General features: G+C 42.7%; 1 protein-coding gene across 1 annotated transcript in view; it reads left to right on the forward strand.

Moving 5' to 3' along the window:
• Positions 1–25,255, forward strand: part of BTC (betacellulin) — a 105,885-nt gene that overhangs the window by 75,226 nt on the left and 5,404 nt on the right. The window contains exons 3-5 of the mRNA XM_073601023.1: positions 14,465–14,582; positions 15,717–15,863; positions 19,202–19,303. Coding sequence (XP_073457124.1) covers positions 14,465–14,582; positions 15,717–15,863; positions 19,202–19,301 — 365 coding nt within the window. The 3' untranslated portion in view covers positions 19,302–19,303. The remainder of the gene's footprint in view (positions 1–14,464; positions 14,583–15,716; positions 15,864–19,201; positions 19,304–25,255) is intronic.

Genomic DNA, 25,255 nt, shown 5'->3' on the forward strand with positions numbered 1-25,255 from the left:
TAACTTTTGCGCAAACCAATAAATATACACTTATTGACATTTTTTTTACCAAAGACATGTGGCCAAATACATTTTGGCCTAAATGTATGACTAAAATTGAGTTTATTGGATTTTTTTTAGAACAAAAAGTAGAAAATATCATTTTTTTTCAAAATTTTCGGTCTTTTTTCGTGTATAGCGCAAAAAATTAAAACGGCAGAGGTGATCAAATACCATCAAAAGAAAGCTCTGTTTGTGGGAAGAAAAGTACGCAAATTTCGTTTGGTTACAGCATTGCATGACCGCGCAATTAGCAGTTAAAGCGACGCAGTGCCAAATTGTAAAAAGTGCTCTGGTCAGGAAGGGGGTAAATCCTTCCGGGGCTGAAGTGGTTAATAGATCGAGTCTTGCTCAGCTGTCGCAGGTAGGATTCGTATATCATTTCTTCATTGCACGCATTGTTGTTTGCCAGGTACCCCGTAACACCGAAACCCCGCTACGGAACTCACAAGTCATTCGTCAAGTCTCCGTATGCAGCCTTATTTAGCCTCATGCAAAACCACAAACTCATAGCTCAGTTTGTGAGCACAAACACCAAGCCATTTTTTAATTGGTTTAATTCGTACATTCTCGTATTTTGTTGTTACACGCCACATAGTCGGCCCATTTTCACAAAAAAACACTATCACTTCAGTTTTTCTAGTTCGAATGCTACCCTACACTCCACGCCGAATCCAGTTGCACCAGCGACTCACAGATTCATCCAGGCTAGTTTATCATGTCATCTCATGCCATGCTCCGCAATCCGGTTCGCTGTCAGTCGCAATCACGGCACACTGATTCGTGTCTCTGTCATGGCATCCATTGTTATTCATGTTGGCTTGGTTTAATCATCTCATTCCGTTCCATGCTCCACAGTCCGGGTTCGTTGTCAGTCGCAATTGCGGCACACCAATTCATGCATCGTCATGGCAAATCATTTTATTTGTTACATTTCACATACCTTTCACTCCAATTCAAATTCAGTCGCATCTGCGACGCATTAATTCATGTCGGCTCGTGTTAGCCACTTTTATCTCATTTCGATCCATGCTCCACAGTCCAGTTCATTGTCAGTCACAATCACGGCACACCGACTTGCGCCTCTGTCATGGCAATCATTTTGTTCATTCCATATACCCTACACTCTGATTCGAATCCAGTCACGTCAGCAACGCACCGATTCGTGTCAACTTATTTTAGTCGTTTCACCTTATTATCATTCCATGTTCCACAGACAGGTTCGCTGTCAGTCGCTATCGCGACACACCGATTCGTGCCTCTGTCATGGCAATCATTTCAGTCATTACGTTTCATATAACCCACACTCTGATCCGAATCCAGTCGCTTTAGCAGCAATCCGTTTCGTGTTGGCTTCATTCGGTTATTTAATTTCATCTCCACTTCATCCCATATTCCACAGTTCGGTTCATTGTCAGTCACAGTTACGGCACCCCGATTCGTGTCACCATCACTTCAATCATTCAGTGGTCTTATTTCGTATATTGCCTGTCATGTTCTCCTTAGGTACAGCAGTTGCTTTGTGTCGGTCATTCGTGAATTTTTCGTTTCTTTCATTCCGTCTCATACGCTTTAAAGTTGTTCGATGTCGGTCGCCTCAGCAACTCAACGATTCACTTTTAATTCAGATCGCTGTATGATTCGTCACGTCATCGATGGATACCCCACAGTAATGGCCCATACACACGATCCGAATATCGTACGAAAATGGTCGTCCGAGGAAGGATCGTACGACATTCGGATCGTGAGTACACTACTTTCAACAGCCGATCATGACCGATATTATTTGATTAGACATACCCGGAAATTTTCCTCGTACGATTCCAGATCATACGATTTTCGTTTAGTCAGTATAGTTGTCGTCCGAAAATACAATACAAATACATTACAACACGTGACATCACTTCCGATTTTTTTTGTCTGTCGTACGAGAATTTTCGTGACTTTATTTTAGCTATTTAATTTCTACTTGCGACTATTAGCGAGAACGGTCGTACGATATTTGGATTGTGTGTACGGGGCATTAGGCTCACCCTACGATCCAGTTTCGAATCCAGTCACAACATGGCACATCGGACCGCATTGCTTCAGACCAACTGTTCTCAAAACCGTTTTCCTTCAAATTCCATTAATTGTTTTAATTCGTTTGTTTAACCATTGTTCGCTTCCTGACAAGGTTTGCCTTGCAGTTGCCATAAACGCATCTCAAAGTCGCACGACCGGCCACTCATTCACCTCCAAATGGCATGTAATTGAGCCACTCACCGTTGTCCATCTGTCATTTCTCCTCTAGGTCAGTCGAGTTCAGGTAGTTCCCTCCTGCACCAGGTTGGACGTTATTCCCCCAGATAAAAAAACAAAAATAATATGGACAGGATAAGACAAGACATAAAAAAACAAACAACAAAAATGGACTTTCATGTCGCCCCCACTACAGGTTGCGATCGACTGAGTTTTTGACCTCAAAAACCAGGGCACAAGTCAGCCAGAGCTATGTCACAGGCCGGCAGCGAAGACCTTACATCTGCCCCTCTGTCACCCTCTCCAGTTTCAGAGTGGAAGCGTGCAGTCCCATAGGGGATGGACCATCCCCAAATTAACAGTGGAATTAAGGCGCAGGGTCGTTCCCTTTCCCGCTACAGCCAGGAAAGCCAAGCTTATCAGGCTCCTCTTCCCACCGCCAGCGACAGACGGGCCCAGCACCCAGCAGACATCTCTTCAGTCCATATCCTCGGCCATTTCTCAGCTTCACATACTAGCTGGAATGGCACAACCATGTTTATACCATCAGTGTCACCTCTGTCACCGCAGGTAGTAATGGATACCGCAGCCTCCACAGGCTTCGCTGTAATTTTTGGCCATCATTGGTTTGCAGGGCCATGGCCTCCAGAGATACTCCTAATTTCGGTTTCATCCAGTCTTCCTCATTGTTTGAACTATACCCGATCATGGCAGCCGCTCAGTTCTGGGGCCATCCCTGGACCGGACAAACGGTGGCCTTCGACACAGACAACCAGGCCACGGCTGATATCATTAGCAAGGGCAGGTCCAAGTCGCTCGCCATTATGTCCTTCCTATGCAGGCTGGTACAATCATCCCTGCAGCATCACTTCAATGTGCACTGCACATACATTCTGGGCAAGTGCAATGTCGCAGCAGACACACTGTTCCGTTTTAACTTCATTTAACTTTTCAGCAGAAACCCGGAGCCGACCCAACGTCATCTCTTATCCCACCTTGGTCTCAGCTGATATTGGATTAAAGCAGCACCTTAACAGCGAGACCCAGCTCATCAATTAATCCTTATCTCGCAACACACTTAAGGCCTACCACACAGTTTGGAACGCCTTCTGAATGTTTCTGGCATCCTGCCCCGGGGCAACTTCACCAGACACTAAGCACGTACTAGCTTTCATTTCATATTGCCACACACAATTGGCTCTATCACACAACACCATCAGGCTATACTTAGCCGGCATCCAACACTTCCTGGCCTTACAGGATCCCACAAAGCCGTCCTTGTTCGCAGACCATGTGATCTGAGCCATCCTGCGCGGCATTCAGAAGCAGCAGCCCATAGCCAACTCCAAACGCTTGCCCATCACGAGTACTATCTTCAGAGACATGTCGACTATCCTTTCTCGGCTTTACCTGTAATAGCCCTGCCGGCCAGGTACTTTGTAGACGTCACCTGGCTCAGTTCCAAGATCATTTCATTCTCCAACTCGCAGTATCCAAAACCCTGCAATCTGGCCCCGGGGTCGACATCCATCTATTGAAGGCAAACAACATCCGGTGCCCAGAAGCGATACTCGACCGACTACTGTCGCTCCTACCCAGTCAGTGGAATTCTAGTCCCCTACTACCTTTCCCCACCAACCCCTTGAGTGGCTGCTAGTTCATCAAGCACGTCAGAATCCTCCTGCGCAACCTAGGCCTCGACCCCAGTTGGTACTTTGGACACTCCTTCCGAATTGGAGTAGCCTCGGCTGCATCCCAGCACAGAGTTCCAGACCATATCATCAAGAGATTAGGCAGGTGAAATCAGTCAGCTTTGCCTCGAATCCTCAGATAGAAATGTTGCAAGCATTTACCAAACTTGCTCAGTAAATAACACTAAACCAATAAAGATCTTTCACCCCTACCTGAATGTTTTTGCCCCTTTTTTGGTATACCGACCAGCAGACCAGGGCACACTTCAGGACCATTTCATGTTGTAAGTCTTGTGGCGTGTTTATGTGGTTCACATCCATCCCAGTTGAAGGGCTTTGACCATAAATATACATATAGAGATATATAGATATATATATAACTATATATCTATATATATATATATATATATATATATACCACTTTTGAATATTAGTTATTGTGACCAATTTATATCTGTTGGTGTGCTTGCTGCTATATTCTTGTTATATTTTCACTTTTAGCGCAGTTGCAATGTTTTTCCTTTTCATACTTGTACATTTAGTCACCCTACACTCTACGCCCAAAAAAGTATGTTTATGACAGTTTTTGTGTCCTCCTTCAGAACTGCTCTTGTCCCCTTGCCCAGCCCAGGAAACAAATGCCTGATGCTGGATACACGTGCAAAAACATAAGCATAAAGCTTGTAAAATGCATGTAAAACACCCCAAAAAATCAATAGGACTATGCTCTGCTCAAGTGTGAATGCAGGCTTATTGTTTTAAATCATATGCTACCATAATCTGAGATGTAGTTTAGAAATAATACTGTTAATGCATCGCAGAGAGTATTTGTTTCTGTGAGATGAAAAGAAGAACAGGCAGGTAAGGTTGTCTTATTACAGAAGAGACATAGCATTGTTTGTTTGCAATAAAGAACAAATAAAGAACCTGCCTGCTCACAGCTTTTATCTTTAGTTCCACTTATGGGCATAGTGGAGGATGTCTGGTTGGGGTTTGGATGCAAGCTTTTTTGGGAAGAAGTGTCAGTGCCAGACATCTCAACCTGCAGAAACTAATTTCAGGGAGGTGGCACTTCGCGCCCGCAAACGCACCCCCCCACCCCACCCTCTGTGGCAAAATATTTTTTAAATCACCTTTTCAATATTTTTTCACATTGCTTTTGGGGAAGGGGGTGGGTGGTATGTGGACGGTTTCAGTATTTTTTTTTTATTTTTAATAATTGATTTTTTTACAATTTAATTTTTTTTTTTTTTCCACAATGCTTTTTGGAGGGAGGGGATTGGGGCAGTGGACAGTGTTGGTAGGGCAGGGGAGAGTGGTGTTAGTAGTTTTTTATTTTATTTTTTTTTACACTTTTTCATTTTTTTAGAATCTTTTAACAATATTTTTTTTATATTTTTTGGGGGGCTTTGGTGAGACGTCAGGGGTCTAAACAGACACCTGACATCTCCCCTTTGAGACAGACAAAGGGACTGAGGACACATTCCCCAGTCCCTTTCTCAGCACTGAAGATGAATGAACAGGAGACAGAGGCACTTGTTCATTCATAAACTGAGCAGAGTAAACACAGTTTACTCTGCTCAGTAATCACAGGGCACAGGAGTGATCTGGCTCACTGTGACCAATTACTATCCCCCCCCCCCCCCCCCGCAGCCGGCTCCCCTCCTCTCCAGACGAGGGGGGCCAGAGGAAAACAGGGAGGGGGGGGGAGGACGTGGAGGGGGTCGAAGGAGAACGGGGTGGAGAAGGACATGGAGGGGGGAGGAGCACACAGAGCAGCTGGAGATGATCGGTGCGGCTGGAGGGACAGCTGTGAACACTATTCTCCCTGTATAGCTTTTTAGCTGCCAGCCGGAGGGAGAGAAGGAGAAGCGCCTGTCAGCTAAAAATCGATACAAAGGAGATTGGTGATCACAGCTGTTCCCCGCTGCACCAATCATTTCCTGGGAGAGGCGCTTGCGGGTGTGCGGGAGCCGCCGCAGAAATGCAGAAGTCTCCCGCACCTCGCGGGAGACTTGAGATGTCTGCAGTGCACAGCAAAAGTTATACCAAAGGGCTCATTTACACTAGTGTTACCCTCTGAAGAACAATCCATTATGAATCTGTTTTCAGAGGGCATTTGACAGGCAGTGAGGAGGCGTTATGTCATCTCCTCACTGGCTGTCTTATGAGTAAGTGCTATGGGGTGTAAAACGCGTTAACATCCCTCCTACCTGCATTCCTGTTCTGCAAGCTATGGGTTTTTACATACGTTTGTGATATGGATCAATAAAGTTATTACATTCCAGCAGAGTGTGTGGCCATCCAATTTACTTGTTACTGTTTCCGGAGGTGAGCACCTTTGCAGCGGATGTTATATGTTGATCCTGTCTGCACCCACCTCGAGCAATGTATCTCCCAGTTTACCATCTGTTATAATCCCTAAAAGCCCACACCGCCCTTTCACAACCACTTGCATAGCATGTGGTTGTGGGGCAGTTGCGGTGTGGCCCTATTCAGTTAAATGTGGGGATTATTTTTACCACACTGCAATGCAAAGCATACCTCATACGGCTGCCTTTGCAACTTAGAGGCAGTGGTTAGGAGGTGGTAAACTAGGTCCAAGTCAGCTATCAGATGCTACCTTTCAAATTGATGTGGTGGAAAAAATAGGGACATACAGTATGTATAGCAATGCACAATAAACCCCTTTCAGAGACCATCACTGGGCCTTCCCTGCACTACTATAGCACTAGTCATGCAGTTACTTTATAGAAATCATTAAACATTGAACAGGTCATATAATTCAAATCTAAACTCCTGGTTATCTGCTTTTGTAAATAAAAATCTTGTGATCATAAGGATATCTGATTGGCTTTAGTAAATACTGTACATGACTGCCTGGGCCTGAGTCCAGTATGTGCATTCCATATACATGCCTAAGGCGTTCTCTTTTAGTAAATCACAGTAAGGCATTCTGCTACAATTCGAGGATTGACTGCCTGTCAGATAAGCTTTCAGCCTTAGTAAATCAGGCTCTGAGACTGTATGCAAAACCTAATTTGAGAAGTGTTTGTTCTGCCAGCCCGAATGGAAAAGATGCCAGCTAGTTATAAGGCTTATGTTTATATAACCTTTTTTGCCAGGGAACAGGATAAGTATATTATTAAATTTCCTCTTACCTGTATTGTGCTTCACTAAATGGAAAAATACACACTGAAGAAGACAAAAGACCACTTTATAAGAGCTATTCATTCACTATATTAGCTCTCAATTGTACTTGTTATTCATAGGCTGAACTATCTAGGATTATTGTATTAATTCTGCTTTATTTACCTGTACTGTTTCAACTGTCGCTATCACCTGCTCACAAGTTGAAATGATTTGGACAATGGGAGCACCTGCACAGGCTGCTGAAAAGGAAGAGACGGTAGCAAGCTAGATTAATTGACTTCTCTCAGTGAGTAAATTCAGCTTGCTTTAGGCCTCCTGCATACTAGCGTTTTGGCCAATGTGTATCAGTTCCCAGCATTTTTGGATGCCCAGAAGGCACAGGTGTAGTGTCCAGCCCTGCTGTCAGCAGTCTGTTCAGAATCAATGACAGGCTAAAATATGCAGCAGCTGGACACTTTACTGAGTGGTATTCGTGTTTAAGGCTGTATACCTTCATGGACATATTCAGAGAATTCTGACACAGAGGGAAATGTAAAGATCTCTATACATCTGGTAAGGATTTTATAATTGAGTTTCTTCTGCACAATTAGAGATTGAAGATGTTTCTGTAAATAGAATGCCTGTTTGCCAATTCCTGGGGGAGATGATAGGTCTATGTCAAGGTTTCAGGCAGTTGTAATAGTGAGTAAGGGGTCATTGAGCTTTGCCTGAAGTATCTTGTAGATAACTTAAAAGGCATGGCATGTCAGTTCCACAAGGGTACACTGCTCCTCATACTCAGTAAGGGAGGAGTTGAATTACTTGCAGAGAAGGGACAATTGGTAATCTGTAAGGCAGTCATATGTGGAGGTGTTTAAGGATGGCAGAGGTTAAAGTGATCCTGTATGGGGGTGGGTACAATGCATGGCTTTGAGCCATGGGGAACATGAATAACCTCCTAGTGTGAACATTCCATGTCCACTGGGCATGGCTATATTTTGAATGACAGGTGTAAAAGGGCAATTTTTTTTATTATTCAGCTGTCAGCTGGGAAGCCCATTGACAGCTGATGGCTCATCGGTTTTTAAGGACGATGCGGCCGGCTTCCTGGCCCCACTTCTTAACAACCAGCTTTTACTGCGCTCTTATTGGGCAAAGCTTTGCCCAATCAGGGCACAGAATGCACTGTGCAGCGTGCAGTGCATTGCAGGGCATTGTCGTTAGGGTGGCTGTGTCAGTCAATACAGTGTCCCAGAATAAAGGTGCCCGGTACAGGCCTACAAAATGCGGGACTGTCCCGGGCAATCCAGGACAAGTGGTCATCCCAATTATACCACTAGAGGAGGTTTTCTCTCAAAGGGGCCTAACATTTAATTACCACTTTCCCTTTACCAGGCTATCTTGGGAACAGAGTCATCTAGTGGCAAGCAAGCTAAGTACATGTGCTTACAGGAGTCTAAAGTGTAGTTTGGAATATATACTGTGCTGTATAAATCTGATCAACAATGATTAAAGGTTTTGAAAGAAAGTGTTTGTGGGGATAATGGGGATCGTTAAAAACAGGTATAGGAGTTTAGGGAGTATGTCCATGTTGAGGGTATTTATTCTCCCGGACCACGAGATATTCATTTGGTGCCAGGAATCAAGTTCCTTAATAATCTTAACCAGTAGAGGATTATAGCTGAAAGAATATAAATCTGTTAAGTGAGCAATTATCTAATACTGCTAGGTTTCTATTGGATAAAAAAAATTATTCTGAAGACTGGAGAGTGAGCTTTGTGCAAGGTAGATATTTAGGGCTTCTGTTTTGGACTTATTGTTTTTAAAATGATTGAAGATGCAGAACCTTAGAGAGCAGGGAGGGTAGGCTAGTGTGGGGTTGTTGGATGTACAAGCAGGGGTCATCAGCATAGAGCTATAGTTTATGGTGAAAAGATGGGGTTTGAATGCCTTTAATGGAGCTGTTCTGTTTAATAGATTGGGCTAGATGTTTGATTTCAAGGACAAAATGGAGAGGGAATAGGGGACATCCCTGCCTTGTACCATTTGAGATGGTAAAGAGTTCGGACCATGAGCCATTGACTAAAACTGCAGCCGTGGGGGAACAGTATAGAGACATGATTTTGGTAATAAGGCTATCACTTAGTCTGGTCTGTTCTAAGGAGAGATGTAAGAATTTCCAGTTATCCCTATCGAATACTTTTTCCAGAGTCAAAGTATAAAAGGCAAGCTTGCAAATTATGTTATTATATGTAAAAGATCAGGTGTAGGGGTTTAGTGGTATTGTCTTGGGCCTTGTGGTCTGGAACAAATCCAACCTGTTTTCTATGTATCGGTTTAGGCAGGAGAGGAGGAGCGCAATTCGCCAAGGCTTTGGACGTTAGGATCACAGTTCAATAGGTCTAAGACTACTGCCAGAGGAAGGGTGTTTCCCAGGTTTTGGGATGACTGATGTGATGTGTGCTGCTAGTAATTGTGTGGGAAGGGGGATGCAGGCATGGGACATCACTGGGGCTAATAGGGGGTGCAGGTTTAATAGACATGAAGAGTGAATCCCTCAGGGCCAGGGCATTTTGCAGATTATAGGCTCTTAATGACCAATAGGAACTCTGATTCTGTCAAGTGAATTCCAAAGTGAATGAGGTAGGGGGGTGGTGGAAGGTATAATCCAGTCTCTTGAATGTATGCTTGCAATGTGTCATCTGACTTTCTGATGCTAATTGGGGTAGTAGAGGGGGATATATTATGAGGGTCTGAATAATTGCTGTGAAATTCAGAATAAATCTCTTGATTATTATAGATTTTAGTGTTGTCAGCTATAGAAATTAAATTTATGGAATGTAGTGGGGATCTGGGGTGTAGATGTTTTCTGCATTTACTGGCCAATTTGTAATGTATTTTTTTCATAATGTCTCTAACTATTAGAGAATTGATCAAATAGGCAGAAGAGGTCTCTCCTAACACTTGACAGTTCAAGATATGATGGCTGTATTAGATTCCTTTTTAGACTTTCTTTGTTCGATTTTCATCTGATGATCCTGTCAGTAAAGCTGGGTACCCATGGGTCAAATGTCGGGAGACAATGGGCGGTTAAAAATAAACTGCTGGCATTTGGCCCGCATGTATGTCAGTCTGTCTGACAGAAGCCGGCTGTTTGGCCAGCTTCTGTCGGACGTGCATGCTGGAAAACCAGTATCCAACCGAATCCCGATCAGTGCTCTCAGCCAATAGCAGAGAGTGCTGATAAGGGCCCTTTCACACTGGGGTGGTTTGCAGGCACTATTGCGCTAATAATAGCGCCTGCAAACCGACCCAAAAGTGCCACTGCTTTGTCTCCAGTGTGACAGCCCCGAGGGGCTGTCACACTGGAGCGGTGCGCTAGCAGGACGGTAAAAAAAGTCCTGCTAGCAGCATCTTCGGGGCGGTGAAGGAGCGGAGTATATACAGCTCCTTCACCACTCCTGCCCATTGAAATCAATGGGACAGCGCGGCTATACCGCCGGCAAAGTGCCTCCGCAGAGGCGCTTTGCGGTGGTTTTTAACCCTTTCTCGGCCGCTAGCGGGGGGTAAAACCGCCCTGCTAGCGGCCGAATACCGACGGTAAAGCGACACTTATAATAGCGGTGCTTTACCGCCGACACTGCCCCCGCCCCAGTGTGAAAGGGCCCTAAGTGTTCTGGTGGTGGGGCATGGTTAGTACAGTGGCTGCGACCGGAGCTGACCGTTTTTTTTCGGGTTGAATGCAAAAAAAACTAATAGTGTGTCTGTTGTTTCTAAACAGAACAATCTCTCTTGGGGGGGGGGGGGGGTCGCAGACCATTTAGCAGGGTGCTTAAAATGGTCAGGTTTTATTTATTTATGTAAAACCTTTATCCGAAAAAGAAAAAAAAACCTGTTACTGTAACAGATTATAAAGTATTAGCTGGAGTCTGGCTTCAATGTTGCTGCTGTCCAAATCTGCCCCCTGTGCTCATGCATCCAGAGTGGAGGCATATTAATACAGGAGGTGTGTTACTAGTCAGATTACCAGAGGAAACAGAGGGAAAAAAGCATAACAAAGAAAACAAATGCAGCCTCCACATCTATAGATTGGTAAGCTGCAATATATAAATTTTTTGGTTTTGAGTTTAATACTGCTTTAGGTCTGGAGCCATGTTATTTGATTATGCCTCAAAGAACATACTTGAAGGTCCCCTGTTCTGTTAGGGGTGAGTGGGGTCTATAGTGACATGGTGAAGTCTTCAATCACCTTTGTGATGGCATTAGAGCAGACAAAATCCAAGTTATCATTCAAGCGCCATGAGAAACTGCAAAAGATTTTGGAAGTGCAACGTATAGTGAGATGAAGAGGGGCATGATCCGACCATATTCCTAGACTGAGAGGCATAGGGGGCAGTGTTAAGGAGGTTTTGAGAATTCAAATCAATCAATTGCTATTGGGTTTGTACTATACCATGTATTCTAAAACTTGGTATTAATAAATGGGAAAATACGGGTATGAAAATGTTTTTTTTTTTAAGAAAAAGAAGAAAAAATAGAATTTTGGTTTTGGGTTTGTGATAGTGAGAAAGTATTTGCTTCCTCTTCAACAGCCGGGAGTGTTAAACTCCCGGCTGTTAAGTGAGGAAAAGGTTATGTAGTTTGGTGTAGGTATTATATGGATTGATAAAGGGCAAGAATAATGTCCCAGGTCAGGCTAGGGCAGAGAAAACAGAAATATATACAAATTACAGGTAACCAGTTTAGATAGCTTTAGCATGAAATTCTGGTAGCAAGGTAGGTGATGACATCTAGTGGTTAAACAGTAAACTGAATAAAGAGATTTTAACCTTGTCAGAAGAGTTGTCTTCAGACACAAAAGTTCAGTGTGCCAACATGCTCCGAAGGTCCTAAGTGAGGGAAACATGGAAGTCACACCAGGCAGCTCCTGCCCCTAGGTTATTTAACACTATAAAAATCAACAGAGGATGAAATAAGTGTTATAAAATGAGAAATGAAACTCTAGTTATTTTGAGTGCAGATTATAACAAAACGTTACATGTTCCAGTCTCTGGTGTAGATAGGAAACTGTAGTATAATAGTCAAGAAACTATAAGGTGTATAGTTTTTAGTGTGTAGACCTCTATTAAACGAGGGGAAAAAAATGTATCAATTTCCCTGGTTTAAGAGAGTGAGCTGGAGTCTTTCACAAACAGACATTTCAAAGAATGTTAATCACGTTAAGTACAAAGAAAGATCATGTGTTCTCTTGACCTAAGCAACCGAAAAAGGTATATCTAGAGTGGAAGACATGGGATCAAGACAGCTATTCTTGTGGATAATGGATATTTTACTTAGGTCTTTATTTACTTTCTGAATTGTTGCTGCCAACACAGTTTAGCTGGTAACCTGGGTGTTTTTGATTTCAGGAGCCAATAAGGCAAAGTGATATGGGGTGGTTACAATTTTTCTAAAAATGCAGCCCAATACGGGCGTCGTGCCTTGGCAAGCCCCACCGGTATTTTATATTTTGGCACAAGGAGCTTCTGTCACGGGCTTAAGAGCTCTGCCTATGGCCAACATTTGGCATGATAAATCTGTCAATAGAAGGATTGGAGTTCCATTAAATAATATGGTATGCTGTGCTCTTGCTGCGTGAAAGGCTTCTTTTTTTATTTTTAAAAAATGAATCCTACAAATAGAGTCCCTGGTAAATACCGGGTCAGGATCTCTATGTGCTAAAGATTTGGTTTTCTCGATAAGAGAATATTTGCTTTGGAAGCAATTGGTTAAAGATTGCAGTGGCAGCAGCAGCCAGATCTTTGGTTTCAACAGATTCTGGGAGGCCTTATATTTTTTTGACGATTCCTGTTTTCAAGGTCATCTTGCTGGTATAGTACTTGGTGTATCTAAATTGTGTGTTCCAATAGGGTTGCATCATGGGTTCATTTAGGATCCTTAGAAGTCTGTTCTAGTTCTTCTATTCTATTTATTCTATTCTACAATGTCTTTTTTCAGATCAGCTATTATATGTATTTTCTAAACATTTGACATAAGATTAAAAATCCTGTCTGCTGAGCAGAGATTCAATACAGGACTTCATGTCTCGGTCCTCCCAAATCTGAGAGATGTTCAGGACAGGCTCCTGGATTTTGTGGATAGTTTGTCTGAGCTCTGAGGGGAGGGAGTTATCACTGAGAGCTCACATGTGCAGCAGCATTAAGTTCTGAGCATGCAAGGGAGGAAGGGTCAGGCACCATCTTCTTTTCCTCTTTGTTTTGCTGTCTGCCCATCTGTGCTGTTGGGTGATCATGTCAGAGGTCAGGAGTCACTGAAATACCTGTTAAAAGTGGGAACTGCAGTCTAAAGCGTCTCACTGTGCCATGCGCCAAGCCACATCCCCTCCCAAAATTGTTTAGTAGCGCTGCTTTCCAATACAGTACACAGCAGTGTTCAAAAATAAAACCTGTGTATATTGGTTGAACTTTCAGTCCTCCTGCACATGGACAGTGACGGGTACAAAATATGCTGCACATAAATAAAATGTTTTACTGCGCCCAAGAAGCCATAGGTGCTGTGTACAGCTTGCTATACAAGTGAATGCGGCTGTAAACTCTGTTGCTTCTCTGTATCAGCATTGCCATGTACACGTGCATACATTGTATTTTCGAAATGCAAAACTTCTGCATTTGGGAAATAAGTCATACATGGGTAAACACTGATGTTTGGAAGCATCAGCACTTACATGAGTACAGCCAGGTACAACCTTTCATTTATAGAGGGTTGTACGCAGCCCCTTTTATTTTATAACATCAGCATTGTAATCAAAATACAAACAATAGTTATTTTTGATGATCAAAAATATGCTTACTTGACAAATCCCCATTCATCTTGTGAGTGCAGTTTGCTGGCCATCTTTTCCAGAGTTTCCTGGATTCCCTGCATGCTATGCAGCTTCTCCTCTGCTATTTGCATTCAGTTTCTAAGGACTGCATATCCCATGGTACGTTGCTGCCTGCAAGTACTGATTCCTGTACTGATTACGCCTCCTGAAACTTCTCCTCTCGGCACCTCTGTATTTCAGAAGGTAGACTCTGTGAAATGTGTGACACAGCGGTGCCTACTCACAGGTATAGTGAATGTGTCACTGCATTCAAGGAAAGCAATGCGTGTAGAGCTTCGCAAAGTAAGTTTACAAACTTCAAAATCATTCAGATTATTTGGAGTAGGCTAAAGATAGAAATGCAATGTGGAAATAAATATATGATTTATAATTTTGACCATTGATACACTTTAAGCTAACATTCTTTACAAGCCAATAGAAAAATACTTGAATTTAATTTAAAGCATAAAATATGAATGTTTGCTAATCTTCCTTGCAGAGATTTCAGAGCCAGCAAGATGGAGGGGTTATTTCTCTCGATGTCCAAAGTCATACAAACATTACTGCGTAAAAGGAAAATGTCGCTTTGTTGCGGCTTTGAAGGAACCATCTTGTAGGTAAGTGATAACATGTTCAAGTATGTGCTTCTCTGGAGTATATGGCTACTTCATATTGCTTCAGACAGTACTTCTTCAGGAACAGTGGCGGCCCATAATGCAGGGCGCAGCCCCCCTATCTATGCGTCCGGCCCCCTAATCTATATGCGGGGCGCCAAACGCATGGATTCCAATCACTATTGTCACACTGATTCTCCTCCTGGCCATTCAGGAAGCGGGTCTTGGTGACCCCACTGACCGGGGGGGTGGCTGTGGGTGCATTGTTTGCTGCCCACCCTCCCCCAAAAAAAAAAACCCACCCCCCTCCACTGTTCAGGAACAGACACCTCTCCTAAACCCTGCCTGCTCACAAGCTCCACTCTTTCAAATGGACCAATCAGCAGGGAAGTTGTGATAGATTTGGTAGTCTCTAGCAAAGCAGTAACCCTATCAAGTGCACAGCTCAGTGTATAATATTAGTATTTGCTGAGATAAATTAACTCAACCTGGACAATCAAAGCAGCCAAAAATCTGAACCTGGAAGAGGACTGTCCGAAGATGTTAGTGGCCGGCAAAGAGCACCTGGACATCTGCATCGCTGGAATGGAGGTGAGTATAGTTCTGATCAGTGACGGCCCATAATGCTGCCCCCCTATCCATGCGTCTGGCCCCCCCAATCTACATGCAGGGCGCCGAACGCATGGATTCCAATGGGGCTTTTTTTTTTTTTTAGCATGTGATTAGAGCCTGAGGCTCTAATAGGCTTCAAAAAAGGGTGGGCTCGGGGCACAGACCCCACCCAGTTGTGTGACAATAGCGATTGACCCAACTGACCGACCGGCCCACTGCCGCCACAAGTACAGCAGGTCACCAGTCTAACAAGTAATTCAGAGTGGAGGACTGTTTGATAAACCCTTTGACTACAAAAGGTATATTAAAGATCATGGCTGTACCTTCTAGTAGTGAATGGCCATTAATGTATGTAATGGTAATCAAAGGATTAAAAGCTCACAGCTGCAAAAGTAGCCCTGAACTTGTATTAATTTTAATCGGTGTAGAAGTGGTTCTCTACTTCTCCCCCCCCTCTCTAGTTATGAGATGTAATGTAAGTCACACAAATAAAATTAATTATCTAATTTTAATATTTTCTTCCAGGTGCGAAAAAGGATATACTGGGAAAAGGTGTGAATACCTTGATTTATTTTATTTAAAAGAAGATCGAGGTCAGGTTGTTGTGATTAGTCTGATTATCGCCATGGTGACCCTCATAATTGCCATTATTTCCATATGCATCTGTTCACAGTAAGCTGTTTGTTTATTATTCATCTGTATTTTTTGTCTGAGCTGCCTACTCTGTGGTTTTGTAACAAATAACTAATGGTTGAAAATATTAATATTATTTTATAACTATACTACAATTGTGAGGAAAAAGTTTGAATTTGTTTTTGGATTTTCTACATGAAAAGCTCAAAAAATTGAGGTTGATTATCATTTGTGTCATACATTCATTTAAAGAAGAAGTCCAGCCTGAGCTTTTTAGGCTGGGCCTCTCCTCTGGGTCACAGGAGTGCAATCCGTTTTGCACTCTTGTGACCGTTTTCAGTGGAGAGTGGTCTCTGCTGATGTCACTGCTGTCAGTTGAGGCAGCACATCATCCCGACTTTCCGAAGTCTGGATCCGCCAGCTGCCTTGACTGATGGCAGTCTCAGTGAGTCGTTGAGACAGCCGCTCCCCGCCCCTCAACAGCTCAGTGCTCCAATGAGCGTGGAGGATCAGAGCAGGAGAGCTGCTGACTGACAGTCAGCAGCTCTCCTCTCGGGGAGGAGTGAAAACCGAGCCATCGGCGGTGTTCGGTGGCTCGGTTCTTAGTGCAGAGATGCCGGGGGACAGCAGCAGCATTGGTCTGATGCTTCATCAACCTAGGTAAGTATGAATATTAAAAACAAAACATACTTCTCTTTTAACAAACATACCTCAAAAGATTTATTTCCATTATGGTATTAATAGTTTAAACAATTGAATTGACAAAAAAATGTTTAACCCTTTCATTTAGCAACTAGAGAAAGTGCTATGTTGACAGTAGCACCAGTGGAGCACTTTATGTGACTGCTTTTTTGTAGCAGCGTAGTTATTTTGCTTCACTTCTCTGTACAAAAACAATTCAGTTTATGCAACATTTTTACATATCCTGTTTGTGATGCCTGCTTCAAATTCCACCACAGCAAAATCTGCTGTGTACAAAAAGTTAAAACTCTGCTTATGTGTATGCCAGGTCCAGGATTGTTGCCCTTTCTTTACAGTTTACATTTTTATTTATGATGAGTAGTATAACTCTTACTATACTTCCATCCCGTTGTGCCACTGAAGCCATAGGGGTTGATTTGCTAAAGACAAATTGACTGTGCACTTTGCGAAGTGCAGTTGCACTCTGCAAGAGCAGTTGCTCCAGAGCTTAGTAAATGAGCAGAAGCTCTGCTGACTTTCATCATCCAATCATGTACAGGCAAAAATGCTGTTTTTTAAAGTTTCCTGGCACACGATTGGGTATTCTTTTCAAAGTGAAGCTTTCCACATTTACCAAGTCCTGGAGCACCTTTGCAAAGTGCACAGTCTATTTGCCTTTAGTAAATCAACCCCATAGTGTTGTTTATCTTCCCCCTTCCTCCATCTTGTCCAATCACACAACACATATTTTTCGAATGGTTCTTGAAGGTCTTCTGTGAACCATGTACCAAAAATTCTACTTTTGTTCTGTTTGTGGCTAGAGCAGGGTTGCATCAGTGGTGGTTTCTTTAGTGGCAATCTCATCATTCATTTCAGTTTCACCCTGAAAACCAAAAATATTGGCACCTACAGATTTTGCAAAAGTGTCTCACAAGTGTTTTAAAAGTTGTGCAGCATGCATCAAATTCATGTACCTGTCTAGAAATCATACTTGAATTTGGTGCATGCTGTGCCACTTTGCAGGTGAGACACTTTTGTGATTTCTGTCTGTGCCAATTTCTTTCTGTACACCAAAAAGAATTTGGTCTTATTTGGCTCCACTTTTGTAAGATAGCAACTGTTGGCATTTTATTTTGAATTTGCCTCATCCAATGCACCACAGAGTAAAAGTGGCACATTTTAGAACTTCTGTGGACAAGAAGACCTGGCTCGCAGTCTCCGCTCTAATTCATCCCAAAGATGTTCTATAGGGGTGAGGTCAGGACTCTGTACAGGCCAGTCAAGTTCCTCCACCCCAAACTCGCTCAACCATGTCTTTATGGATCTTGCTTTGTACACTTGTCCAAATAATGTAGTAGAGGGGGGATTATGGTGTGGGCTTGTTTTTCAGGGGTTGGCCTTTACTGGAACTAAGGGGACTCTTAAGGAGTCAGAATACCAATACTTTTTTGACAATTTCATGCCCCCAACTTTGTGGGAACAGTTTGGGGATGGCCCCTTCCTGTTCCAACATTACTGTGCACCAGTGCACAAAGCAAGGTCTATATAGACATTTATGAGTGAGTTTGGGGTGGAGGAACTTGACCGGCCTGCACCTCAACCCGATAGAAACCTTTGGGATGAATTAGATCTGAGACTGCGAGCCAGGCCTTCTTGTCCAACATCAGTGCCTAACCTGTGCTTCTGGAAGAGTGGTCAAACATTCCCATAGACACACTCCTAAACCTTGTGGACAGCTTTCCCAGAAGAGTTGAAGCTGTTATAGCTGCAAAGGGTGGGCCAACTCAATATTGAACTCTACGGACTCAGACTGGGATGCCATTAAAGTTCAAGTACGTGTAAAGGCAGGCGTCACAATGTCATTATGATGGCACAACAGTTTTGATTAGTGCAAATATTATTGGTCTTACTATAGACTGACACACCTCCAATACTCCAACACTACTTTTGTAATTCTTTCAGAGCTTCAACAAATTATCTTGCTGTCTTCTGAAGTATCTTAATACAGCACTTCAACAGAATTGTCTGTTTATATATTTCCATTTACTTCCTGTTCTATAGAAATAACAGGAAGTGGGAGGTATTCTCTTGATGGCAGGCGGTTGTCACCAAAACAAGTGTCCTTATTGGAAGATTTCACCTCTATTTAATTGCTGGTGACATCTCTAAATTTAGAATTTTGTTTCAGTCTTAGTGAATGGTGACAGTAGTTACTAGGACAAATAAAAATATTACAGGGATTGTCAAGCTGGCCATGCAACATAATTGAGGTAGATAGAGCAATACACTGCCTGGACATTCTGCTGCTGTCAGAATACTCTGTTTAGGGGCTGAAGGTGATTGGCTGTAGCCACTTACCAATGGAAAATTTTCCAACATGTGTGGGCTCATTGTATGATCATTGTAAGGCCATGTTTACTCTTCCACACATCATCCAAGGTTTAAAAAGGTTTCGACTTTAAATACACTTTAAGACTTTAATGCCATAATATTCAAAAATATATATAAACATCAGAATCTGTGCAGCTGGTTAAATTGTAGAAAATAAGTACAAAAAGGCAGACAGAGCTAGGAAGTAACTAGGAAAAACATTAAAGAAGCTCTGAGTAGGTTAGCATGGCTTCTCAAAGGGCAGGCTCATTGTGATCACATTGTTTGGATGCCTTTTATAATGCACTGCATTTGTTCTTTGGCAGTCGGTGCAGAAAAGCGCATAGAAGAAAATTGAAAGCTAAGGAAATGGAAAACCTGAAAAATGATTCCACAGGGAAAATAGAAGAAACCCATTTTGCCTAGAGGTAAAAAAAAATTTGACTAATAACAATATTAGGTTGTACGCAGAAGAGAAGCCCAGAGAACATCAACTATGAATATGTGGTAAAGGCAAAAAACGTTTTTGCCTTTTATGTATAGCTCAAAGTGGATGTAAACCCTTACATATACCCAGTGAAGTGAACAGGCTCAGATGATACACAGGGATTAAACAAATCTCCCTACATAGGTTTTACATGCATATCTGCTGTCTTCAGCTTGCTATATTCTTTAAAAAATGCACATCTTGTTAGAACTTTTCTCTTCCTGTTCAGCACTGGGAGTGAAGTCTTGGCATACACTGTGTGACAGCTGATTGGAGGAAAGGCACACACCCCCACTCCACATAGGCAGCGAAAGGAAGAAATGTGCAGAGCTGTGCTGTGAATAGACCATTTATAGCACCATCCCCGACACAAATTTCAAGCTGGTTTTATCTCAGTTGTCGGAGAACTTGTCAGAAGTTATCATGCTGATAACAGAAGAATGGAGCAGCTGAAAGACACAGGACTTAGGGCTTTGGAGAGAGATGAGAAAACACTGCAGATATACAGTATCTCACCAAATTGAGTACACCCCTCACATTTTTGTAAATGTTTTATTATATCTTTTCATGTGACAACACTGAAGAAATGACACTTTGCTTCAATGTAAGGTAGTGAGTGTACAGCTTGTATAACAGTGTAAATTTGATGTCCCCTCAAAATAACTCAACACACAGCCATTAATGCCTAAACCGCTGGCAACAAAAGTGAGTACACCCCTAAGTGAAAATGTCCAAATTGGACCCATACTGTCAATATTTTGTGTGGCCACCATTATTTTCCAGCACTGCCTTAACCCTCATGGGCATGGAGTTCACCAGAGCTTCACAGTTTGCCACTGGAGTCCTCTTCCACTTCTCCATGACGACATCACAGAGCTGGTGGATGTTAGAGACCTTGCGATCCTCCACCTTCCGTTTGAGGATGCCCCACAAATGCTCAATAGGGTTTAGGTCTGAAGACTTGCTTGGCCAGTCCATCACCTTTACCCTCAGTTCTTTAGGAAGGCAGTAGTCATCTTGGAGGTGTGTTTGGTCGTTATCATGTTGGAATACTGCCCTGCGGCCCAGTCTCCGAAGGGAGGGGATCATGCTTGGCTTCAGTATGGCACAGTACATGTTGGCATTCATGGTTCCCTCAGTGAACCGTAGTTCCCCAGTGCTGGCAGCACTCATGCAGCCCCAGACCATGACACTTCCACCACCATGCTTGACTGTAGGCAAGACACACTTATTTTTGTACTCCTCACCTGGTTGCCACCACACACGATTGACACCATCTAAACCAAATAAGTTTATCTTGGTCTCATCAGACCACAGGACATGGTTCAAGTAATCATGTCCTTAGTCTGCTTGTCTTCTGGGACGACAGCCATGCAGACCAATTTGATGCAGTGTGTGGCGTATGGTCTGAGCACTGACAGGCTGACCCCCAACCCCTTCAACCTCTGCACCAATGCTGGCAGGACTCCTACATCACTTTCTCAAAGACAACCTCTGGATATGACGCTGAGCACACGCAGTCAACTTCTTTGGTCTACCATGGCGAGGCCTGTTCTGAGTGGAACCTGTCCTGTTAAACCGCTGTATGGTCTTGGTGACCGTGCTGCAGCTCAGTTTCAGGGTCTTGGCAATCTTTTTATAGCCTAGGCCATCTTTATGTAGAGCAACAATTCTTTTTTTCAGATCCTCAGAGAGTTCTTTGCCATGCGGTGCCATGTTGAACTTCCAGTGACCAGTATGAGAGAGTGAGAGCGATAACACCAAATTTAACACACCTGCTCCCCATTCACACCTGAGACCTTGTAACGCTAACGAACCACATGACACCGAGGAGGGAAAATAGCTAATTGGGCCCAATTTGGACATTTTCACTTAGGGGTGTACTCACTTTTTTTGCCAGCGGTTTAGACATTAATGGCTGTGTGTTTAATTATTTTGAGGGGGCAGCAAATTTACACTGTTATACAAGCCGTACACTCACTACATTACATTGGAGCAAAGTGTCATTTCTCAAGTGTTGTCACATGAAAAGATATAATAAAATATTTACAAAAATGTGAGGGGTGTACAGTACTCACTTTTGTGAGATACTGTATGTGCCTAGGTCAAATTTAATTAATAAGGTTTACATCCACTTAAAGTCCTAAACTGGTATAGATCTTAACAAGAACCAAACAAACACAAAATGATGTAATTCTGACAGCTGTTCAGAACTGTTTTCATTGATGGAGACTATAGGTTACCACTGGAGGGTATGATGGGTGGTGGAGGATGGAAGATTTCAACAAAGCCATCAGCAAAAGGTACACTTTTCATTGAATATAAGTACTATAAAAATAAATAAACTTTGGCTTAAACTGAAATATGGCGACACCCTACTAATACCCACTTTTAACTGCAGCCATAAAACGGCACCCACATTTGTAGTCACACACACAGAATCATGCTCAAAAACAATTGGACAAACTGATCACAGACTTTTGGAAGAGGAAGCAAACATTGAAGGTATAAAGACGAAGTGCCTTGGGCAATATTAGTATAGAAATGATGTGGCGCAACTAATTTTGGGAGTGGCCAAATTGATGTAACAGTTGGAGGGTTTTAAAGGGGTATGATAAACAAAAACTGGGCTTATTCAGCTGTAGGTGAGGAGTGCATAACGCACAGAATGCAGGAGCCTGGAGTGTGTAACACAGAGTGTAGGGGTCAGGAGTGTGTAAGGATTCCCCAGTACAGACAGGGAGAAGGTGAGGGAAAGCCTTGGCTCTATATAGCTGCTGTGTCTGAGATTTGAACAGGCCAGCACTGCAATGACAAAACTTTGAAATTAAAACTCAGGTGGTCACAGCGTCAAGACCCGGAGCCCCCTACAAGAGATGTGGAAGCTCAAAGCTAACAATGCCCTGGGACTGTTCCAAGGAAACGTGGAAGAATGGTAACCATGATCTAGGCAATATTTTTCTTATTAGAAGAAGGGGAGCAATGACAGCCCTGCATTTCTCTAGGCACAAATATCCTAGAGGAAGCTAGAATGAATTTGACAGGACTCAGGTACAGCGCTCCCTATAGTTAATCTACAGATATGTGTACCTTAACCGCTTCAGCCCTGAAAGATTTTACCCCCTTCCTGACCAGAACACTTTTTACAAATTGGCACTGCGTCAGTTTAACTGACAATTGCGCAGTCGTTTGACGCTACCCAAACAAAATTTGCGTCCTTTTTTTCCTACAAACAGAGCTTTCTTTTGGTGGTATTTGATCACCTCTGCGGTTTTAATTTTTTGTGCTATAAACAAAAAAAAAGTAACAATTTTGAAAAAAAAAAACAATATTTTTTTTACTTTGTGCTATAATAAATATCCCCAAAAGTTTTTTATAAAAAGCAAATTTCTTCATCAGTTTAGGACAATATATATTCTTGTACATATTTTTGTTAAAAAAAAAATCGCAATGAGCGTATATTGATTGGTTTGCGCAAAAGTTATAGCATCTGCAAACTATGGGAATGATTTATGGCATTTTTATTATTATTTTTTTATTTATTAGTAATGGCGGTGATCTGCGATTTTTAGCAGTACTGCAACATTGCGACAGACAGATCGGAGACTTTTGACACTCTTTTGGGACCATTGGCATTTATACAGTGATCAGTGCTATAAAATGTACTGATTGCTGTGTAAATGTCACTGGCAGGGAAGGGGTTAACACTAGGGGGCGATCAAGGAGTTAAATGTGTGTTCCCTCAGCATGTTCTAACTGTGTGGGGATGTGAGTGACTAGGAGAGGAGCCATATCGTTTTTCCTACTTCGTAGGAAGAAACAATATGGCCCCTCTCCTCGGACAGCACAGGGATATGTGTGTTTACACACACAAATCCCTGTGCTCGCGCTTGTGCACGCGATCGCGCATGGCCAGCGGCAATCGTGCCCTCCGGCCACACGCATCAGGCCCCCTGGCACGCGCCGGCACCCTCTGGTGGCGAAAATGGGTAGGACGTACCCGTATGGGATTTCGCCCAGGAGAGCCATTGTGCCACAGTATCTGTGTGACACGGTCGGCAAGTGGTTAACAAAAATAAAAGTAAAAATCAAAAAATGACCTTAAGCTAACGCAAAATATGTAACCCTTAGAAACGTGTCCAGGTACTTCCACGTTTGGGAATCTACACCCATACATGTGCACCTGTATACACAAGAGCCAAAGCTAGATACTGTCGGACTTTACTAGTAAGAGTAGTTTAGATATAGGTGCATCCTCCAAATGAGTTACCAGGCCCTCCCGAGAGACCAGCCGTCATCCTGGCTCTCTCCAGCAAGGGTCCTCCCCTGGATCTCCTCAGCTTGGCTCGGCTTCTTCCACACAGGCAAGACAGCCTAAGGACCACCACAGGATTAGTAGGCCCCAGACAGGCTTCTGGGCCTACTTGCAGAACTTGCAGCAACATAGCCTCAGGCCAGGAGGGCCCCGAAGTAAGAGACGAGAATGAGCACATGACTCTGCCCAAGAAATACCTCTTTCCAGAATGCACAGTGGCCAGGAACATCCTACTGGGCTGTTCTGGAAAAAGAACATTCATTACATAGCTCAACCTAGTTGTAATTCTCATACTGGTCTGTGGTACCAGTGACACTCACTGGCAACAGTGAGAAATGCACAATTCAGTTAAGTCTAGAGCAGAACCAAATAAACTATATAATCAAATATGAGCTGTTTACAGCTCAGCCAAAAACTAAATTTACATTATAGCCCCAATTTTAGGAACAGGGGGGGCTACACAAGCATGATATGGAGCACAAACAAAATGGTAAAAATACATATTTCCAAGATCCATCAATAAAATCAATCAAGTATATGCTGTGTGTTGTAGCAATCGACTATATGGTTTCACAAAAAATTGTAACATCATACATTACACAGCTGAATTGCCTAATGGTTAATAATACTGTACATTGAAATATTCCTCATGGGTCAACACGTTTTTTATTCAAGCTTCATCAGGACTCGTGAAGATAGCTGTAATAATAGCTATATGGAGAACAGGATTATATACAGTATTACAAATTTGCACAGACATACCATGGCTCAAGTAAAATGTGAAAAGGGGTCGCACCTTCATGCCCATGCACTGCCAGCATGTCAGAAAACTCCTTGGCCGGGCACCGGAATATCAAGAGGGACTAATCAAATAGGACATCGTGAATAGACACTTCTTGATAGGAAAACATATAATTATGGTATACTAATACAACTGTCTAGCAATATATAATTCATCGTCACATTCACTTACTTAATTGAAATAAAGTAAAAGGTCCAAGTGATATAGCTGAGTAACTCTAATAAGAAGAGTTGAAGGACAAACAGAATTTTTATTAAAAGCCCATATGACATGGAAGGGGAACATCCCAATTAGAACGATTATCATAATACTATGGGGCAAAACAAACTAACTTGTATCACAGGGTAAGAAGTACACATATGAGGAGGTTGGTACTAATAATGCATTCTTATTAATAACCAGTATTAAAGCTGAAGGTACATCAAAATCTGTATGCTGTGGCCTATTAGACAGTTAAGGTTTGACATGCTTTACTGAATATGGGTGAAAGGCTCTGCATTTCCCTGTGTATATTGGAAGTTCTGGATCATGTATGGTAATAGTTATGGTGTTATATAAGAGACTGGTATGCCGCGTACACACGATCAGTTTTCTCGTTGGAAAAAGATATGGCGGCTTTTCCGACGGGATTCCGCTCAAGTTTGCCTTGCTTACACACGGTCATGCAAAAGTTTGTTGAAATTTCGACCGTCAAGAACGCAGTGACGTACAACACTATGACAAGCCAAAAAAATTACGTAGGGATTTTGCGCTTCGGAATTGCCACAGACGTGCCA

Source organism: Aquarana catesbeiana, linkage group LG01 (assembly GCF_042186555.1).
Source record: "Aquarana catesbeiana isolate 2022-GZ linkage group LG01, ASM4218655v1, whole genome shotgun sequence".
NCBI lineage: Eukaryota > Metazoa > Chordata > Amphibia > Anura > Ranidae > Aquarana > Aquarana catesbeiana.